The sequence below is a fragment of the Haplochromis burtoni genome, unplaced genomic scaffold (assembly GCF_018398535.1).
Source record: "Haplochromis burtoni strain Fernald_Lab_line unplaced genomic scaffold, NCSU_Asbu1 Contig_136, whole genome shotgun sequence".
Lineage (NCBI taxonomy): Eukaryota > Metazoa > Chordata > Actinopteri > Cichliformes > Cichlidae > Haplochromis > Haplochromis burtoni.
In genome coordinates, this window is record NW_024582497.1 from 351,942 (window position 1) to 368,297 (window position 16,356).

At 42.6% G+C, this 16,356-nt stretch overlaps 1 protein-coding gene across 2 annotated transcripts in view; it reads left to right on the forward strand.

The window, feature by feature from the left end:
- LOC102290923 (glucosidase 2 subunit beta) overlaps window positions 1-15,316 on the forward strand; it is a 168,156-nt gene extending 152,840 nt beyond the window's left edge. For both annotated transcript variants that reach the window (XM_042224373.1, XM_005930881.2), the window contains exons 14-15: window positions 11,161-11,260; window positions 14,702-15,316. In XM_042224373.1, coding sequence (XP_042080307.1) covers window positions 11,161-11,260; window positions 14,702-14,839 — 238 coding nt within the window. In that variant the 3' untranslated portion in view covers window positions 14,840-15,316. The remainder of the gene's footprint in view (window positions 1-11,160; window positions 11,261-14,701) is intronic.
- Window positions 15,317-16,356: the final 1,040 nt, after the last annotated feature.

Sequence of the window (16,356 nt, forward strand, 5' to 3'; positions counted from 1 at the left end):
ACATTAAACAATTTGTGCCAAATGCAATAAAAGATTCTAAACAATGTAAAAAAACCACAAATCCTAGTAAAGATTTGAAACGTGTGGCCACACAAAACCAAAAGAGGAAGAAAATGCATTAAGGGAGTGATGGTGTCTTATTAATAAAGATGCGTTTTCCTGCAGACAGAGGAGGATGGGATGATTTAAATGTATCTGCGAAGGAGGACGGGATCAGTCGAGGGGTCATCCAATGAGTTTTTGTTTTGGGACTCCGGGGAAATCAGGTGGCCACGCAGTCAGGGTCATGGGGGCCAGCGTATGTTGCCCCGCAAAGTTCAAGGAGCTGGGCCTTCTATTGTGCCGGGGTCAGACCGCTCTACACTCATCATCATTGAAAGCACACGGGGAGGGAGGGAACAAAAAAGCATTGCAGGGGCCGGCGAGCAGCTTGCTTGCTCACCCTTTGCCCTTGGAAACACGCTGTGTTTGACAGTCCAAGCTTGGAATGCGCCCAACATCCAAAGCTGAAAACAGGATAGACAAAACAAGAATAATAATAACTCCTAGACACGCTGCTGGGCGACTATAAGCAGACAAGCCATAAAAGAACAGTGGAAGACTACAAAGGGAAGATTTACACCACACCTATGACTCAGGCTCACACTTTCAAAATAGGGAAATGTAATAAGGAAAGGTTATAAATGTTGCACTATATGAATATTATGATTGAAGCCGATGCATGGGCTGTAGAGGTAGGCGCAGATTGTGCTAGTGTGCTATCGAGTCGAGGGAGAAAAAGAAAGAGTATTGTGAAACGGGGGGAAGAGAAAAAAAAAGGCTATTAGTGTTGTCAGTTACTCCTGCTGGTTCATATCGCTCAGTATTCAAACCCACAGGTCTCCCTTGAACTGCTTTATTGAACAGTAGATTTTCAAACAGAAAACAGTGGAGAAGTGAGGTAGCCTAGCAACATTGAAACCACAGTGAATGACTGTGTATGCCCACTGCGAAGGAGCCAGGCAGTTGAAATGACAGCGCAGAGCAACCCCAGAGAGAGTGGGATGTGCTGGCCACCGTGAAAAATACAAATAGGGCGGCTGTTTGTGCCGGTATGCGGCAGACGTACGTATGCCGCTTCCAGAGTGGCGTTTTCTCGGGCTAGCGTTTTCTCACACCTGTGGCTAGGCTCGCTTACGTGACCCCATGTTGACCACACAAAAGATCACCAGAACGTTATGGAGGAAAATCTTCCCAGATACTGACAAAAAAAATGCAGCTATTCAAATGCCTTCAGGCACTAGTTTGAGCAAATTTATTAGCACAAACCTAAGAAAGGAGAGGCCACTCTTTTCATACGACCATGGTAATATGAAACATGCTCAGTGGATCGATAAGAGTCGGTTCTTCATGAATACAGCTGAAAAGCGCCACGTCTTTTTAGAAGCATTAGAAAGGAATGAGGTCCTGATGGAAAACATATCGCTCCGTTCTCATTTTTAGATTGATTACTATTCACTCGTAGTTTTCTGCAGCGCTGCACACGCATAAACAGGAGAAAAGCACCGTCGCTAATTATCTCGATAGGTGGCCATTTCATTGCACGGCAATCATGAGGGAGTTTTAAGATTATTACTGTAAAACCACTTGAGCACTAGCAGATTACAAATGAGCACAAAGCAACTGAACATCGACCCGAGACAGGAGCGATGCACATTGTCGTCTCCCGACGAAATAACCTTACTTGGATTGGTGGCTACGAATGAAAATATGATCTAATAATGTGTCATTTTCAGGGGGCTTTTAGCTGATTTTTTGGAAAGTTTTTTTTTTTTTAAAGATTTCACAAATCTGTGTAACGTGTTCGTGAGAAATGTTAGGATTCAGAATTTTAGTGACTCTAGTTGAATTTTTAACGTTACCTCCAACAAAAAGGCTGCAGAGGAGCAGCATGCACATAGACATAACCTACATCCTCCACATCTATAATAACCACACACATCCTCATGGCCACGCAAAGCCAGAACCATGAAATATTAGACAGAAAAGTCTAATTTTTTGAAACTTGTCTTTATTCAACCAACTGAAAATGTGTATTTAAAAATAATCATTTCTACTACATTTACTGCTTTATTGTACTCTTTATTTACATTTTATGTGGGGGAAAAAATCACACTGATGATGTAGAGGTCTCAACGCTCACAAAAACTCATCTACCAAATATGATACACTTGACGTTAATGGGTTTAAGATGTTGTTTATATGTTTAACGCACTCAATATTCAGCTCACCCATGTCCTTGTTCTGTTGAACTGGTGACATTTAACTGGCTAGGTCTCATGGGAAATGGTTTGTTAAGTTCATTAAAGTTTGGTTTTAAGCCTCCACCTAGACATACTCTCTCTCTCTGTATGTATATATGGAGGACAACAAAAATGAATCAACATTATTATAAATGCAGCAGTTTCACAGCTCCAGCCCTTTGGCAGTACTGAACCCAGTGTAAACTGTAAAGGCTGCTTTCCCCAAGATTACATTTTGTATAATTTGCATTGTTACAAATTGTGTTGCTTACATCAACAGTTTAATTTTGGGAGGCAGTGGGTGGGCTAGATCAATAGGATATCCGTACAGCACAAACACACATTGTCGCCACAGACTAATAAACACAAATAACTCTTATAAAAACGGCCTTTCAGCCGCTTTGCTTCGTTCAAGTCGCGGATTCCCTCTTAAATTTTGGCTCGATATAGACTTGGCATTATGCATAAAACGATATTTTCTCACTAATGTTATGGCATAGTGTTTAGTCCTTCAACACCCACCGTGCTGCTGCAGGTGGTTCGCTTATATGCGAGCAAATATAACTTGTTTATTGTTAGAACTTAGCGGCATTACAATGTCTCCGTACGCTCGACATCGCACCTGGGTTACATTTACAGCAGGCCGATCCTTTTGAAGAACTCTCACCTTTTTCTAGAGCTAATATTTCCCCTTTTTTAAAATTATTTGCAAAGTTTCTTGTTGCAAGAGAGTTCAGCGTTAATGCATAATAGTCGACCCGTCACGTGGAAAGTAGGTGCGCTGCATTTCCACGCGTGGCAAAAAGACTAATGACTGTTTGTTGCTCCGCTCTTCTATATTTTTATGCGCTCACTTAATGAGTGCAGGGATGCTCCCTTTCATGTGTTCATATCAAAGCCAATCCCTTAATTGTTTTGATAGGCAGTTGTGGGGGAGAGAGAGAGAGAGAGCGGGTAAAAAAAAAAAAAAAAAGTATTTATTTTAATTATTTATTTGTTTCATCTTATCTAAGCCATAATGATTTAACCTACAGAGCAGCGACAGTTCCACTGGAACAAGTGCATAATTATACATTTAAGTGTTCTACTTAATGTGCTCGTTTTCAAGCTGTCAAGGTCATTCGCTGGAGTGCCATTAGTGAAGAGAGGGGCCCTCTTTACCTGGAAACATGGCAGCCCGCAGGATCATACAATAGTACACTAGTGCAGCCCACTCTGACAGCCAGGCAGATACAGGAATTCATTTATATAACACCCTCACTGATATAAGAAATGAAAGACCTATATATAAATATATATATCTGTTCCTAATGTTTTTATGATATATGGTCCCTGCACTTAACAGCCCACGCGCTATCAAGGGGTAATGACTCTTGTGTGTCTGAGGAGAGGGTTAAAGTGATGGGGAGTGGGGAGCTGACACTGTGAACCCCCGATGGCCTTTCTGCTGGGTAGTCATGGCAACATCTAGCCCAGTCGTTAATGAGGCACAAGTGAGCTGTTAACAGAATACTGATTTGGGTTCGACATCAGCCCTGATTCATATCTGTCAGGAGGTGTTGATGAAATATGCACCCCGACTCTGCTTCATAACCGCGCATAAAATGGCCTCGGCGTGCCGTCTGTGCGGCGAATGCAAAACGCAACTCGCCGCGCCTGTCGTGTTTTACAATTCCACAGCGATGACGTGGGTCAGCGCGCTCCACCTTAGGAGAAGTGTGCGGCAGAACAAAGAAGCGTGTCTTCACGTAGCCCGCGTGCTGAAGGTGAGTTCGTTCGTACGCCGTTACGCGTAACGATGCATCTCAGTCCGGTTCTGAAAACTTGCATCGCAAATATGCTTGAAAAAAGGCAATGTGTCTTCTTTGTGTGTCAGTCATGTGAAACAAATGGAAAGCAAAGCCCTGACTGAGCATGTGCCCTTCACATGTTCCTTTGCCTATGAATTATTTATTAAGGTGCTGGGCACCGTGGGTGGTCGGAGGGTGAGAGGAGTGTCAGTGACTGGCACAGTAATGACAGTGCATGGGCTCATCTCAGAAGGCTGCTCTCTGATTGGTGACCTGACATGAGGAAGTAAAGGTTATAGCAATGCCTGCTGCTGCTTCTGCTGCTTTGCTACGAGATGAAACCTTTTCTTTTTTCCCCTCTTTTCCATTTTATGGCGCCGTTTCGCAAAATCCAAATTAAACCACCAGCGTCCAAATTACTCTCTCTACCTGCCGGTGCCCTGGCCCCTCTCATGCTGTAAATGATTACGGCATTAACTGCATAGTGAGGGGACTAACGTGCTGCTCCAGACCCCGTGTTAAAGCAGCAAAAAGCATAGCTGTGAGGTATAATTCATTTGCTGCGGCAGCTAATGAGTGGATGCTACAGTGGGAAGGTGACAGTAATAAGCGCAGACATTACACCATCTTAACATAGGTACTGTATTTCATTAGTACTGCAGGTGGTGAGGATTCAGTGTAAGGAGCCGGTTGTTGAAGAAGTTTTTATGAGTAATTTGACGCTGAGCTGGCATATCTGATGTGACAGTTCCTGTCGCTTCATGGCTGCAAATGAATAGAGCGCTTCTGAAGGAGCGGGCTTGATGTCGATGCTCTCTGTAACAGAAACTGATGGGAGTCGCCTCTGAAGCCGTTTATCTGTCGGTAAATTGGCGTGACGGTTGTGTTTTAATTCGACTGTTTCTTGTTGCCAGACACGCTTGCAGTGAGATGTAATTGCTACCTGATTGTTTAATGTCTCTGCTGCGTTTTTGTAGCTTGTCCTTTGACTAAATGTAAAAGTAAACACGTCCTTTTTTGGGTGTCTTTGTGTTCACTTTGTTTTTAATGAACTACAATCTTTCACTAACCTCGACTAAGCCCAGTGAGAACCTAAAATAGCCGTGAATATTTGTGGCTTCAAGCACGTGGTCATTAAATACTCTTCATTCTGAAACACTGCAGATCCAATCAAGACTTTCTCGTTCTGTCGGTAGTGAAATTCATCATGTTTAATCACGGCGCTCACATGAAAGCCATTTGTAGAAGAGAGGATTGCATTTTGAAGAATACCAGTATGAGTTTTTTATTGAAAAGCATGTTTAATTTTGTCTTAAGAGAAAAAAAGTGATTGAACTTCCACTTATCAAAGTAAAGTCTAAACTGGAGAGTCTAACGAGAGATTTAACCGACTGTTGAATTTGGTTTTAGTCATTTGCTGGAAACTTGCACTATGTGCCCTTTAACTGTTATAACCAATGGTATATAAGCATGCGTCCTTTGTATGACTGTGTGGGTTCTCCCCGGGTACTTCCTCCCACAGTCCAAAGACATGCACTTAGTGGGGTTAGGTTAACTGGAAACACTAAATTGCCCATAAGTATGAATGGGGGAGTGAATGTGAGTGCGATTGGTTGTCTCCGTCTATATGTTAGGCCTGCGACCTCTCCAAGTGTACCCTGATTCTCGCCGTAAGACAGCTGGGATAGGCTCCAGCGACCCTCGCGACCCTGAAAAGGATAAGCGGAAGCGAATGGATGGATGGACAAAAACAGAATTCTAAAAGTCTCTATTTAGTATGACCGCACCTTCACACAACTTCTTGTTGTTGTTTCTGCCTTTTTTTCGGTTCTCTGTCAAGATGATCCTACACTGCCTTAATAATGATGTAACATGTTATGATTAAAGTTTCACGTATGTCCCGATAGAGAAGGAGGGTTACTTTCTTTTTCATTTAACTGTATGTGAAGCATGTTTAATGAATGCATATACTCTGTGCAGGTAGTTTGGTTTTAATGCATTGGTTGATGCTTCGTGTCACTGACTTCAGCTTTCTAATGTCTACATAGATACAAAGGCAAAAATAGTTGAGGAAAGATTCTAAAAGAGGCCACCGTGGTCTTCTTTTCCTGATGGTCCTCTCCAGTGAAGGCCTGGGGTCTCACACACTGACATGCCCATTAAGGCATGCAAAAATACACTTCTGGCCCAGATTCTCCCCCCGCTCGGTATCTGCAGGGTGTTTCAGCACCAGAGTAGAGTTGTCCAAAATGATAATTGCTTCTGAAAGGCTGATTTGTGGCCGTATCAGAGGGGGTAACTCTCCTGTCATTGTTGAGCGAGATTAGCCGTGGATCTTCGGGATTTATCACTCGAGGCATACGGATTAGCACTGCGATGAAGTTTAAAACAGAATCGCTGGCGACCACATCATTTTTGAGAAATAAGAGGAGCTTATATCAGCTCAAGTCATTATCAGAAGAAGAAAAGGGGCCTAATCAGCTCTTTTAATGCTAATTACTCTTCATGAGGATTAGATTATATATATTAAAAGAAAAAAAACCAAACTGCTCTGACAGCTATAAAGTATTGTTTCAAATTCCTGAAGTGACAGTTTGGATAATCAACAACATATTGTAGTCCCACCCCCATCGTTTCTAATATATACATATAAACACACACAGCAGGCCTGTTTGTGGGCACTGGATTAAATGAAATCACAACTCCACCTGCTTTTCAGTATATCAATAGATATCACACCTTAGTGGAGACCAAATTAAATGAAATTGGCTCCCTAATGTGCACGGGTAAGAGGCATGTCTGGATTCTCCGAGGCTTACCATCTCACCAGCAATGCAAACTAGATGTATGGATAATAGTTTTAGCTGGCCGGATACGCTGCTATTACAGGTTTATCTTTGATGGAAGGTGCCTTTTATAGCATTAAGAGAGGCCAGACAAAGAAAGGATTGTAACGCAGATATCTGGAAATAAGATTGTGGACGTTTTAAGCCTGAAAAAGAGCATGGCTTCAATATCTTCCATCATTAATCATTAAAAAGGAAGTCTGGGTTCGTTTCCTGTGGTTGGAAATGGATTTCTACCCTCCGCTGGCAGCGCTAATCTATTTACATACTCAAAATATGTTCATCCACGCTATTCTTCTAAAACCAGAAAAAGACGTCTGTTTTTTTTGTTTGTTTCTCGTCGCTGTTTGAATAGTAATGTTTGGAATCTCTGTAGCTCTGTTCAAACAGGTGCAGTAGATCAGCCAACAAGAAAATACATATAGTAAAGCAGATCATTTAAGGAGACTGACCCTGCTGCTACAAGTGTGAGCGAGCATGATTTGTGTCATGGCTGCAGCTTAAAGCCAAACTGTGACAAATTGGATGAGAAAATGAAGTTGTCACTGAGCCAGAGGGGTCAATTTGCACATTTGGGTTCAGCTATATTGTCTGTCACGGGGTCAGAGTAACATATAGTAATGTTTATGCACCCTGGTGTCTTGAAATTAAGCTTTTTTCCACAGGTGTGAACACCTGGCAGTGCACTAGTCTGTTGATAAGTGTGGAATGGCTTTATAAAACGGCCTGCCAATACCGACTGCGAGTAGGTATTATTACGGGGAATGATCTGTCAATAAGATTCCATCTCCCGACTGGAACACTGGATTGTGTTGGCTATATCTCAGCAATAACTCAAGCCTAATTGACGGGGGCCTATGCCGCCTCCTGGGGCACGAGAGAGCTGACAGAGTGAGAATGGAGATTAAGGAAGGAAGTGAAAGAAGGTGAGGCGAGGGAATGAGCTGTGTGTGCGTGTTAGGGGGGTTGGGGGGGCTGGAGGGGGTCGCGATGGATGAGCCGGCGCAGAAGTGATGCGCAAGGGATCGCCGGTCAACTCGCAACGAGAGCAGGAGCGCTGTCGCTTTCTCCACTTGGCATGTCTGCCGGCCCTGACAGCAATCCATTCGAGGGCCTCCTGATGCTAACAGAGTGCTAAAACCCAATCAAACAGGCTCGAAGGAGCCGGCTCCCACTTGTGTGAGCAATTCACCTTCGACTGACCCGTTCGGGCGTCTTAAATAAGCCATGCGCATCAAGGAGAGCAGAAAAGTCACACTCGGGGACCTGAAGACGGCCGTGTGTCCGTACGAGCAGGAGAGTGTTTTTGAAATCAGATCACTCCATATTTTCTCTTGTCAAGGTCAAAGGTTTGTTTCTTGGAAACAACTTAAACACCCAGAATAGAGAGTCCTTTATTTGTTTACAGCCTCTCATTATGACTATAATAACAATTATTATTATTTCATGTGTGTCGTTTAAGATTTATGGTAACTTGGGTCAAAAACGAAAAAACTAACAAATTTTTGTTGTTGTTGAGCTTAAGAGCAATGCACTTTACTCAATGTCAAGCTGTCAGCGTCATATCCTTCTGAGATCAATTAGGACCACCAATAAAAATATCATAATAGGTCATGAAATAAAGCAGATTAGCCTTCATAATACTAAACGCAATACTCAGAGCAGCTCTTGCTATGTTAATCCCCTGCGTCAGTGCAAGCACATTGATCAAGGGCTGGGTCCTTGTGACAGGATTGGTGACAGATGCACTTGTGCAAATTAAAACAATACTTTGAATTTATAGCTTTTTGCAGCTCTTTATCTTGGCTGATTAATAGAAGGCCAACAAGCCATTAGAGGGGGGAGGGGCTGCAGGTTTATTTTTCCCCATTTGCTGTGTGTTTTCTGGAAAGTGAGGCAAAGATTGATTCTATTACTCGTGCTTTGTGTTGACAGGAAAATAGTTCCTAGCTGGAACAAGAAGGCAAGAGATCAGAGCAAGACATATTTCAATAAAATCTTCAGTCAGTCATGCACCGAGACTCCCCCTCCACCCCCTCAACAGGATTACAATCTTTTTAAAAAAAATCAGTGCTTACCACCAGCGCCGCTACAGTTGACACCACCTCAAAGAAGCTGCTCGAGCTCAACAAAAGATCAGAGGAAGTTAGCCAGTAAAAACATAATGAAATGGCATCTGTCACTACTGTGTTGGATGGAGTCCACTGGCACCCTGGTTTGCTTTGGTTTTTATAACTCCCCTTGAAATGTTTGGTGAGAATGTAATTAGCTAGCACTGGGCAGGCACAGCCTCATTCGAGATAGGCTTCTCTGTTTTCCTCTTCTCCTTCCCTCCTGCACACAGTATTAATTCTGACAAAACGGTAATTAATATTTCCCCTCCATTGTTGAACAGGAGAGGGGACGTGATTGTCGGTGCCAGGAACCAAACAAGGGCACTGCCAGGCTGCCCATCTTGCCAGCTTTTTATTTTCGCTGAGAGAAAGTGTTTTTCAATAAGCCAACTGAGTGGTGTTCACAAAAAAGGAAAAAAGTTGTGTTTTTTTTGGCGGAGTTGGTCCTGGTTAACTCTTAAAAGACCATTTTTAAGACACACATGCACAAACTTAAAGGTGCATTAAGTCGTTTTTTTTTTTTTAGGTTATTTAATAGAAAAAATAATATTATATTCAAATATACATTGATTAGTGTTTAATTAATTGATGTGTTCTCAAAAAGATCTATTAAAAATACATACAAGTGGGCGCTCTTTTGAAGACGCTGTCATGTTGCCCCGTCATCTTGAACACAGTGGCCGAGGTGGACATTGCCCTTCCACCCATTTGTGTTTTACCTATGTGGCTAGAGGTGGTCAAATATGTAATATTCGAAATGCAGAGGGGAACTCGATGGTGTCCACTTGTAGTGGAGGAACATTCACTGAACCTTCAAAATATGAGGACTCTTACTTGTGTTTTACTTTTATGGAGAAGAGGTCCGCTTCGCCAAAGAAGGAAAAACACGAAGGAAAAAGACAACGTCACTGGCATCAAAATGTCAACCTCTTCCTCTTCACCTCAGGCCTCATCTCCTGAACTGAAGTTTGAGTTCTAACACAAAAAATGTGCTTATTACCAAATTAGATAAATCAGATTACTCCTGCGACCCTCCCATCTCTGGACAGCTGAAAAGCAAGCTGACTAAACAGCAGCCAGCTAAGTTTACCAAGCATCATTCACTAAGATCCAGCGTTAGATCCATTTCAAAAACCGTTTCAGCAACGCTAGCTAACAGCGACAATAACAGCAGCGCTTACTGACAGAAAAGCCCACGATATCCTCAGTATCGATATCATCAGACAGAAGTAAGCGTCACTGACTCATCGAGTCATTCATTAATCAATCATTATAGACACGGCTGTTTTTGACCCGGCATAGGCAGCTGAGGTAAACAGTGGACTGACGTGGCCTCTCAACGCAATTTAAAAACTGGTATATATCACCTTGTTGCTTTGTCATCTTGAAGTGGTCATGTGATTGGCTTACCACGACTACTATATTCTTCCTTAGTCCAACAGCAGCACTCATGTGATTGTTTTGCCCCCTTAGCTCCAGGCTAAGGGGGCAGTGATCGTGATTACCATGATTATCGTGATTACAGATTACCGCAGCTGCTTAAAGCTGTAGCGCCCAGATTACTTACAGCGACTTCCGTGCAACTGGTATAAGGTGCAGTAAGCTGAACACAGCTTCAGCCGTCTGTTTGTTGAAAAACAGTAACGCGACTGCACCGCATTTTCTAGTTAGTAACGGTAACGGTGTTGTAACGATAGTAATAGTAATAAGTTAGATTACTCGTTACTGAAAAAAGTAACGCCGTTATTCCCACCACTGCTCGGGAGGGTGAAAACATAAAATACTGCAAAATATTTAATTGATGTTTTTTTAAATTCCCGATTTATTGTAAAGTGTTGATATTATTCAAATATAGTTTGTACTAAAATGTGTTTTTACACGTTGTGCCTGTTGGATACATGGGGTACAATCTAAATAATTCTCTCTCTTGGCTGACTAAAACATGTTTGTCCTGCAGCAGCCACCGTAACGACAATAATGCACTTAAATTTGAAGGAGAAAGCAAACAGAACTCTGTTGAATGCAATCGGCGATGCACTGACATCTAGTGGTGAAATTTTACACACTGTACCTTTAAATAAAATAACATATTATGTCTTGGGTCATTTCATTTTTAAACATTTTTCAGGATGTGGGGGATGTGGACAGGAAAGCCAAAGAACCACTACAGTCAGATGGTCTATGAGAATGGAGAGCCCTGCTGGCAAGGAGGTTCACGCAGTACTACAGTAAGCACAACAAACTGTATATATCTTTAATCATCCTTTACAGCCCAAACCCTCTTACAGTAATGAGAGCACCAAGAGGCAGACATGAATAACAGATATTCAAATGAACAAATGGTATACGCACACACTGACAGACTGTCAGACAAGCAGATGGAAGGATGAAGGCTGTGCACAACTCATTATAACTCCACCCAAAATAAAAGATGGGATAGAGAGCCTATTTTATTTGAATTCAGTTGGAGAATAATTTAGTAATTACACTAATGTTTCCTCTCATTTTATAAGCAGGGTACCAGGAGCAGAGCTACCACCCTGCACATGCAGGCAAGGCTGCAAATCTTATTGTAGTTCTAGGGAAAGCAACAAGATGAACACTTGACTCGACGCCAAGTCAGAGCAGGGTAAATGGACACTGCACTAAGAGAAAACTAAAGGAAACAGGCAAACTGAGCTCCTTCTGTTAACCAGGAAATAAAATGAGATCTGTGTCCCGGTCTGCCTCATCCCGGGCATGAGCATTTCAACAATCAGGATCGAGTCAATCAGTCCTCATGGCGTGCTCAGCAGCCTGGCAAAAATATGTTATGTCCAGAGCCAAGTGATTGAAAGTGACTTACCCCCCCGACACGCACACTCTTTGTCAGTCTGCACTGGTTTTCATGGTTAATGTTGCTGCTCCGTTTGCATTCTTCTGCAGCATTCTCCTCTTCGACATATTCCCAGCATCATGCCCTCTCTCAGCCAGTCTTTATGACATCCATTTGCATTTGTGTGTGAGAAATTTGCTCAGTTAAAAATAAAGGACATTTAATCATCTGGTTTTCTGTGCCTGGCCCCCCTCTTCAAATCAGTCCAATAAATGTCATTTGCAAATGCATGTACTCATGCCATCCAGGCCCCCCCTTTGATACGACCCCCTAACTCTGCGCAGACGGCATAAATAAAGTCTTGTCAGAAGTAGACGCTCATTATATTTGAAAGGCTGAACCTCAGCTTTGGGTAGCACACTCTTTCATTGCAGCGTACCATCATGTATGCTGGAGAAGAGGCGCCAGTGTTGTATTGTTTTGCTGGTGGATATTGGGGTAATCCAAATTCAAGCGGTGCACAGTTTATCTTGTGTGTCTGTGGGGAAAGGTGAACTCAACTCTTTCAGTTATTAATTCTGTGTCTGTGGTCATTAAGCACGAGCTACAGCTACCACAGCCGGATCTAAACCAGCTCCTTTCATTGACTCATTCATGGATAATTCCAGATTATTACATTTGCGATCTGCTTTTTGTGGCACTGACTGTGATTTTGACAGTATTGTAGTCACAGAATGAACTGCTGAACTCTGAGTGTGGGTTAGCGTTGCTAAATACGTGGGTAAAAACCCCCTGAACAGGTGACCAAACCACTTGTTTTAAGAGTTTGAAGAGAAAACCTAAGCCAACAAGAACACAACAGCAGTCACCTCAAGGCTATTTATATTATAAGGCAAAGACCCTACAATAATATAGACAAAAACCCTGACAATCACATGACCTCCCGTGACCTCTGGCAGAACCAGGGTCAGGGAGGGGCGGCTATCTGCCCCAACTGGTTGGGGAGGAGAAGAGGGAGCCAGGACAAAAGACACACTGTAGGAAAAAGCCAGAGATTAATAAACACTAATGATTAAATCCAGAGTGGTGTATAAACACAGTGACTGAAGAAGGACCAGTGCATCATGGGAAGCTCCTAGCAGTCCAGGCTTATTGCAGCAAAACTACAGTAAGGATTCAGGGTCACCCGATCCAGCTCTAACTATGAGTTTTATCAAAAAGGAAAAGCACAGAGGGTGTTTTTCCTCCAGAATAATATTTTTAGTATATTTAATGGGAGTTTGCAAAATTTAACTTTCATACTATGAAGCTTTTGCAGATTACAGGCCCTGCATGTACTTAAGCATGGTTTGAAATTTTAGTGCTTTTATTTGACTTATTTTTCTCAGCATTTTTGAGCACTCGTAAGTACAGCGCTGACATTTTCAGGGCTGAATAACACATTTAATCTCTGTTAGAAACTGCAACCCATTCAATTGAGGGGTCAGAGCACAGGGAGACTGGGCAAAACAAGCTGTGGTAGAGAGAAAACTTTTAATGAGATGCAGCAGTGATGTAAAAACATATGGGGAGTGAAGAAGAAATGCTCAGTGCATGATCAGCAGCCCCCACCAGCCTACCTGCAGCATAGCATAGGGATAGTTCAGGGTCACCTGTTCTGGCCCTAGCTGTAAGCTTTACATTCACCGAGGAAAGTTTTCAGTGAAGAAAACCGTAAAACTTTCAAGGGTCATATCCCCACAGAGGAGAACTAGCTGACCAAAACAAGTCATAGCATATGATGAAGAATACAGCGGTATGCAGACTGGAGCAGCGAGGGATCGAACCACCAAACCTTCATTTGATCGATGACCTGCTCTACGTCCTGAGCTATAGCTGCCCCGGTGACTAATCACGTGTTGTGGCGTCACTTTAAAATGTACGGTTTAGGGGCTTCCAGACAATTAATGCAGAAGCCGATCTGTCTTGCTCTGTGGTCCCTTTTATGGGCCAAAGTCTAAAATCCATGGATCTGGATTTCCCACAGTGCTGCATAACTGCCTGTTAATCAACCAATTCTTCCACACTTCCTCGTAAGATGTGTTTTCTACTACTGCTGTCTTACATTATTACATGTAGTGTATCAAAGGATAAATCGCCACCAAGACTGAGCTATCGCTCCTTCACCTGCAAATTAAAACCAGACCGCTAATACTCATGGACAAGCGTGACAGAAAAGACTTTGTCTCATCAAGCAGCGCACACCCACTTAATATCTCAGTGCAACAAGATACTAAGTGACATAACAAAAGACTATTTTAGTCTCCCTACGGGACAAAGCCAAATCACCACTTCTACTAGCCTGAAACTTCTGCACAACAATACCTGCCAGGTTCCCATCTCTGCCTCTTCAGGTGCTTTTGTTCGCCAAAGGGATTGTCTGTTCAGGGTGCTGAATGATGAGAGGGGTTGCCATGGAAACCACTCCCAAGTAAAAGAAGTTGTTTTCCCCTCCGCTCTCTTGCAGGGGGCGTCAAAGTCACCTATTAAAGTCGTGACAGCAGTAATCGCATCCTCCCCCTGTCCTGTTCGCTCGCGGGGACGACAGCGGCGGTGTCCCATAAATCCACGCTCGCTCTTACTCACAGAAACACTTTGCTTCACGCAAAGTCACAACAAGTCAGCGGTTCCTTCTGTATAATTTTGTCATTTGTAGCAAGCCCCACTTCTTCGCAAAACTTTAAGAGAGGTTGTAAAACAAGTGGCAGGTCAACTTTAATCAGCTCCCTTTGTGTGATCAAACTGCCACGGCTCTTGACTCAGGCTAACAATGGCTCTTCTCAACCTCAACTTCTCTTTCTTTGTGCTTTTCTAGGTCACACTGACATGCGGAACGGAGACAGCCTTGCGATCAGTGAAAGAGCCCAGCAAATGCCAGTACATCATGGACTTTCAGACTCCTGTGGCCTGTCAGCCGGTGCTAAAGCAGCAGGGTATACACAGTGAACTGTGACCCATTCCCTTACTGGCCTGGCCCAGAATAACTTGGACCCCTTCCTCTCTTCTGCTGGCCCGCGGTGACAGGCTGGGGTCCTGAGGGTCCCCTCTGACATCTGTGTTGTCAGAACATATATACTTCCAAGGCAGTCTGGCTAAGGTCAGAGTCTGGTTTTCAGTAGCCACTTTAGTTTCCATTGATTGTTACAGTGCTGCTTTCTTGCTGTTACACTTTAATATCTAAATAGAGCATTTACTGAATGATTTAGTTAACGCAACATGTTCAACATTACTGTGTATTCCCTGTAAGTGTTTGCACTCAATGCTCAGCAATAAGCAATATTACTGTGTAAATAATGGGAGAAAGTGAAACCCAATCTATTGTAGGGTCTAAACACATTTCTGCTAATGTAATTGCCGTTTTAAATAACTGCTCAGTAATATGCACAAATAAAAGGACTGTGTCCTTGCTCTTCATTATAATGACTGCCTTCCTTAACATCGAGGATATGTTGTATGTTTCTTATGTTGAGCAAATTAAACTTATAAATAAATCAGATGATCTTCCCAGAAGGAGCTGCATGTTCAGCCGTTTCCTGGTGCAGTTTAGCATAAAGCTAAATGATTCTATGAAAACTACAAAAAAACAAAAAAAACAAAAGAGTTGTCGCTCTGGTTGACATTTTTCCTCATTGCAGTAAACATGTACTTTATAATTTATAGTCCCTTTACTGTAACAATTCAGTACCAAATGTGTGTTGTTCCACAGCTGAAAACAGTTCCCAATAAATGTATCTTACTACTCCTGAAACCAACAATACCCAGCTCCTATAGGCTTCAGTCACACAGGCCTAGAGACTGGTTGGCAACCTCTGAGCAACCTCTGATCACTTATAGAAGATTTTGTATTCCACATTTGCTTTGGTGGACACCAACTTGTTTACAAATACTCACCAACTACTTGCCAAGCGGTAGTGAAACTTGGGCTACGTCCACATGTATGCAAGTATTTTTGAAAACAGCTGTTTCTATGCATTTGGGCCTTTCGTCCACACGTAAACGGTGTTTCGATCACTGAAGACCGAGATTCTTATAAATTCCTGCCAGGATTGAGATTTTAGAAAACTCGTTTTTTGCGTTTACTTGTGGACGAGGAAAACTGAGATTTAGTCACGCTACGTCAAAGGTGTGCGCCTTTTATGATGACGCTGTGCGTACATGAGATGAATTTCTACATTGGCGGATATGAACAAAACACTGTTGCTGTTAATCTTACTATCTGCAGTTTTTACACTCTTACATATACACACACAGTTATTGCCCCTCCATTTAGAAAGACTGCTTCTTTGCGCCATCTTTGTTTCCTCTTCTAGACTTCTGATTGGCCAACATTTCTACACAGTTAGGATTATACCACCACCTGTTGCTTTGTTATGTCCTTGACAGCTTTTGACTTCGTTTTTTATTTTTACATGTAAACAAAAACAGAAAATCTCAGTTTACAAAAATACCCGTGTACGTATCTTTGGATGC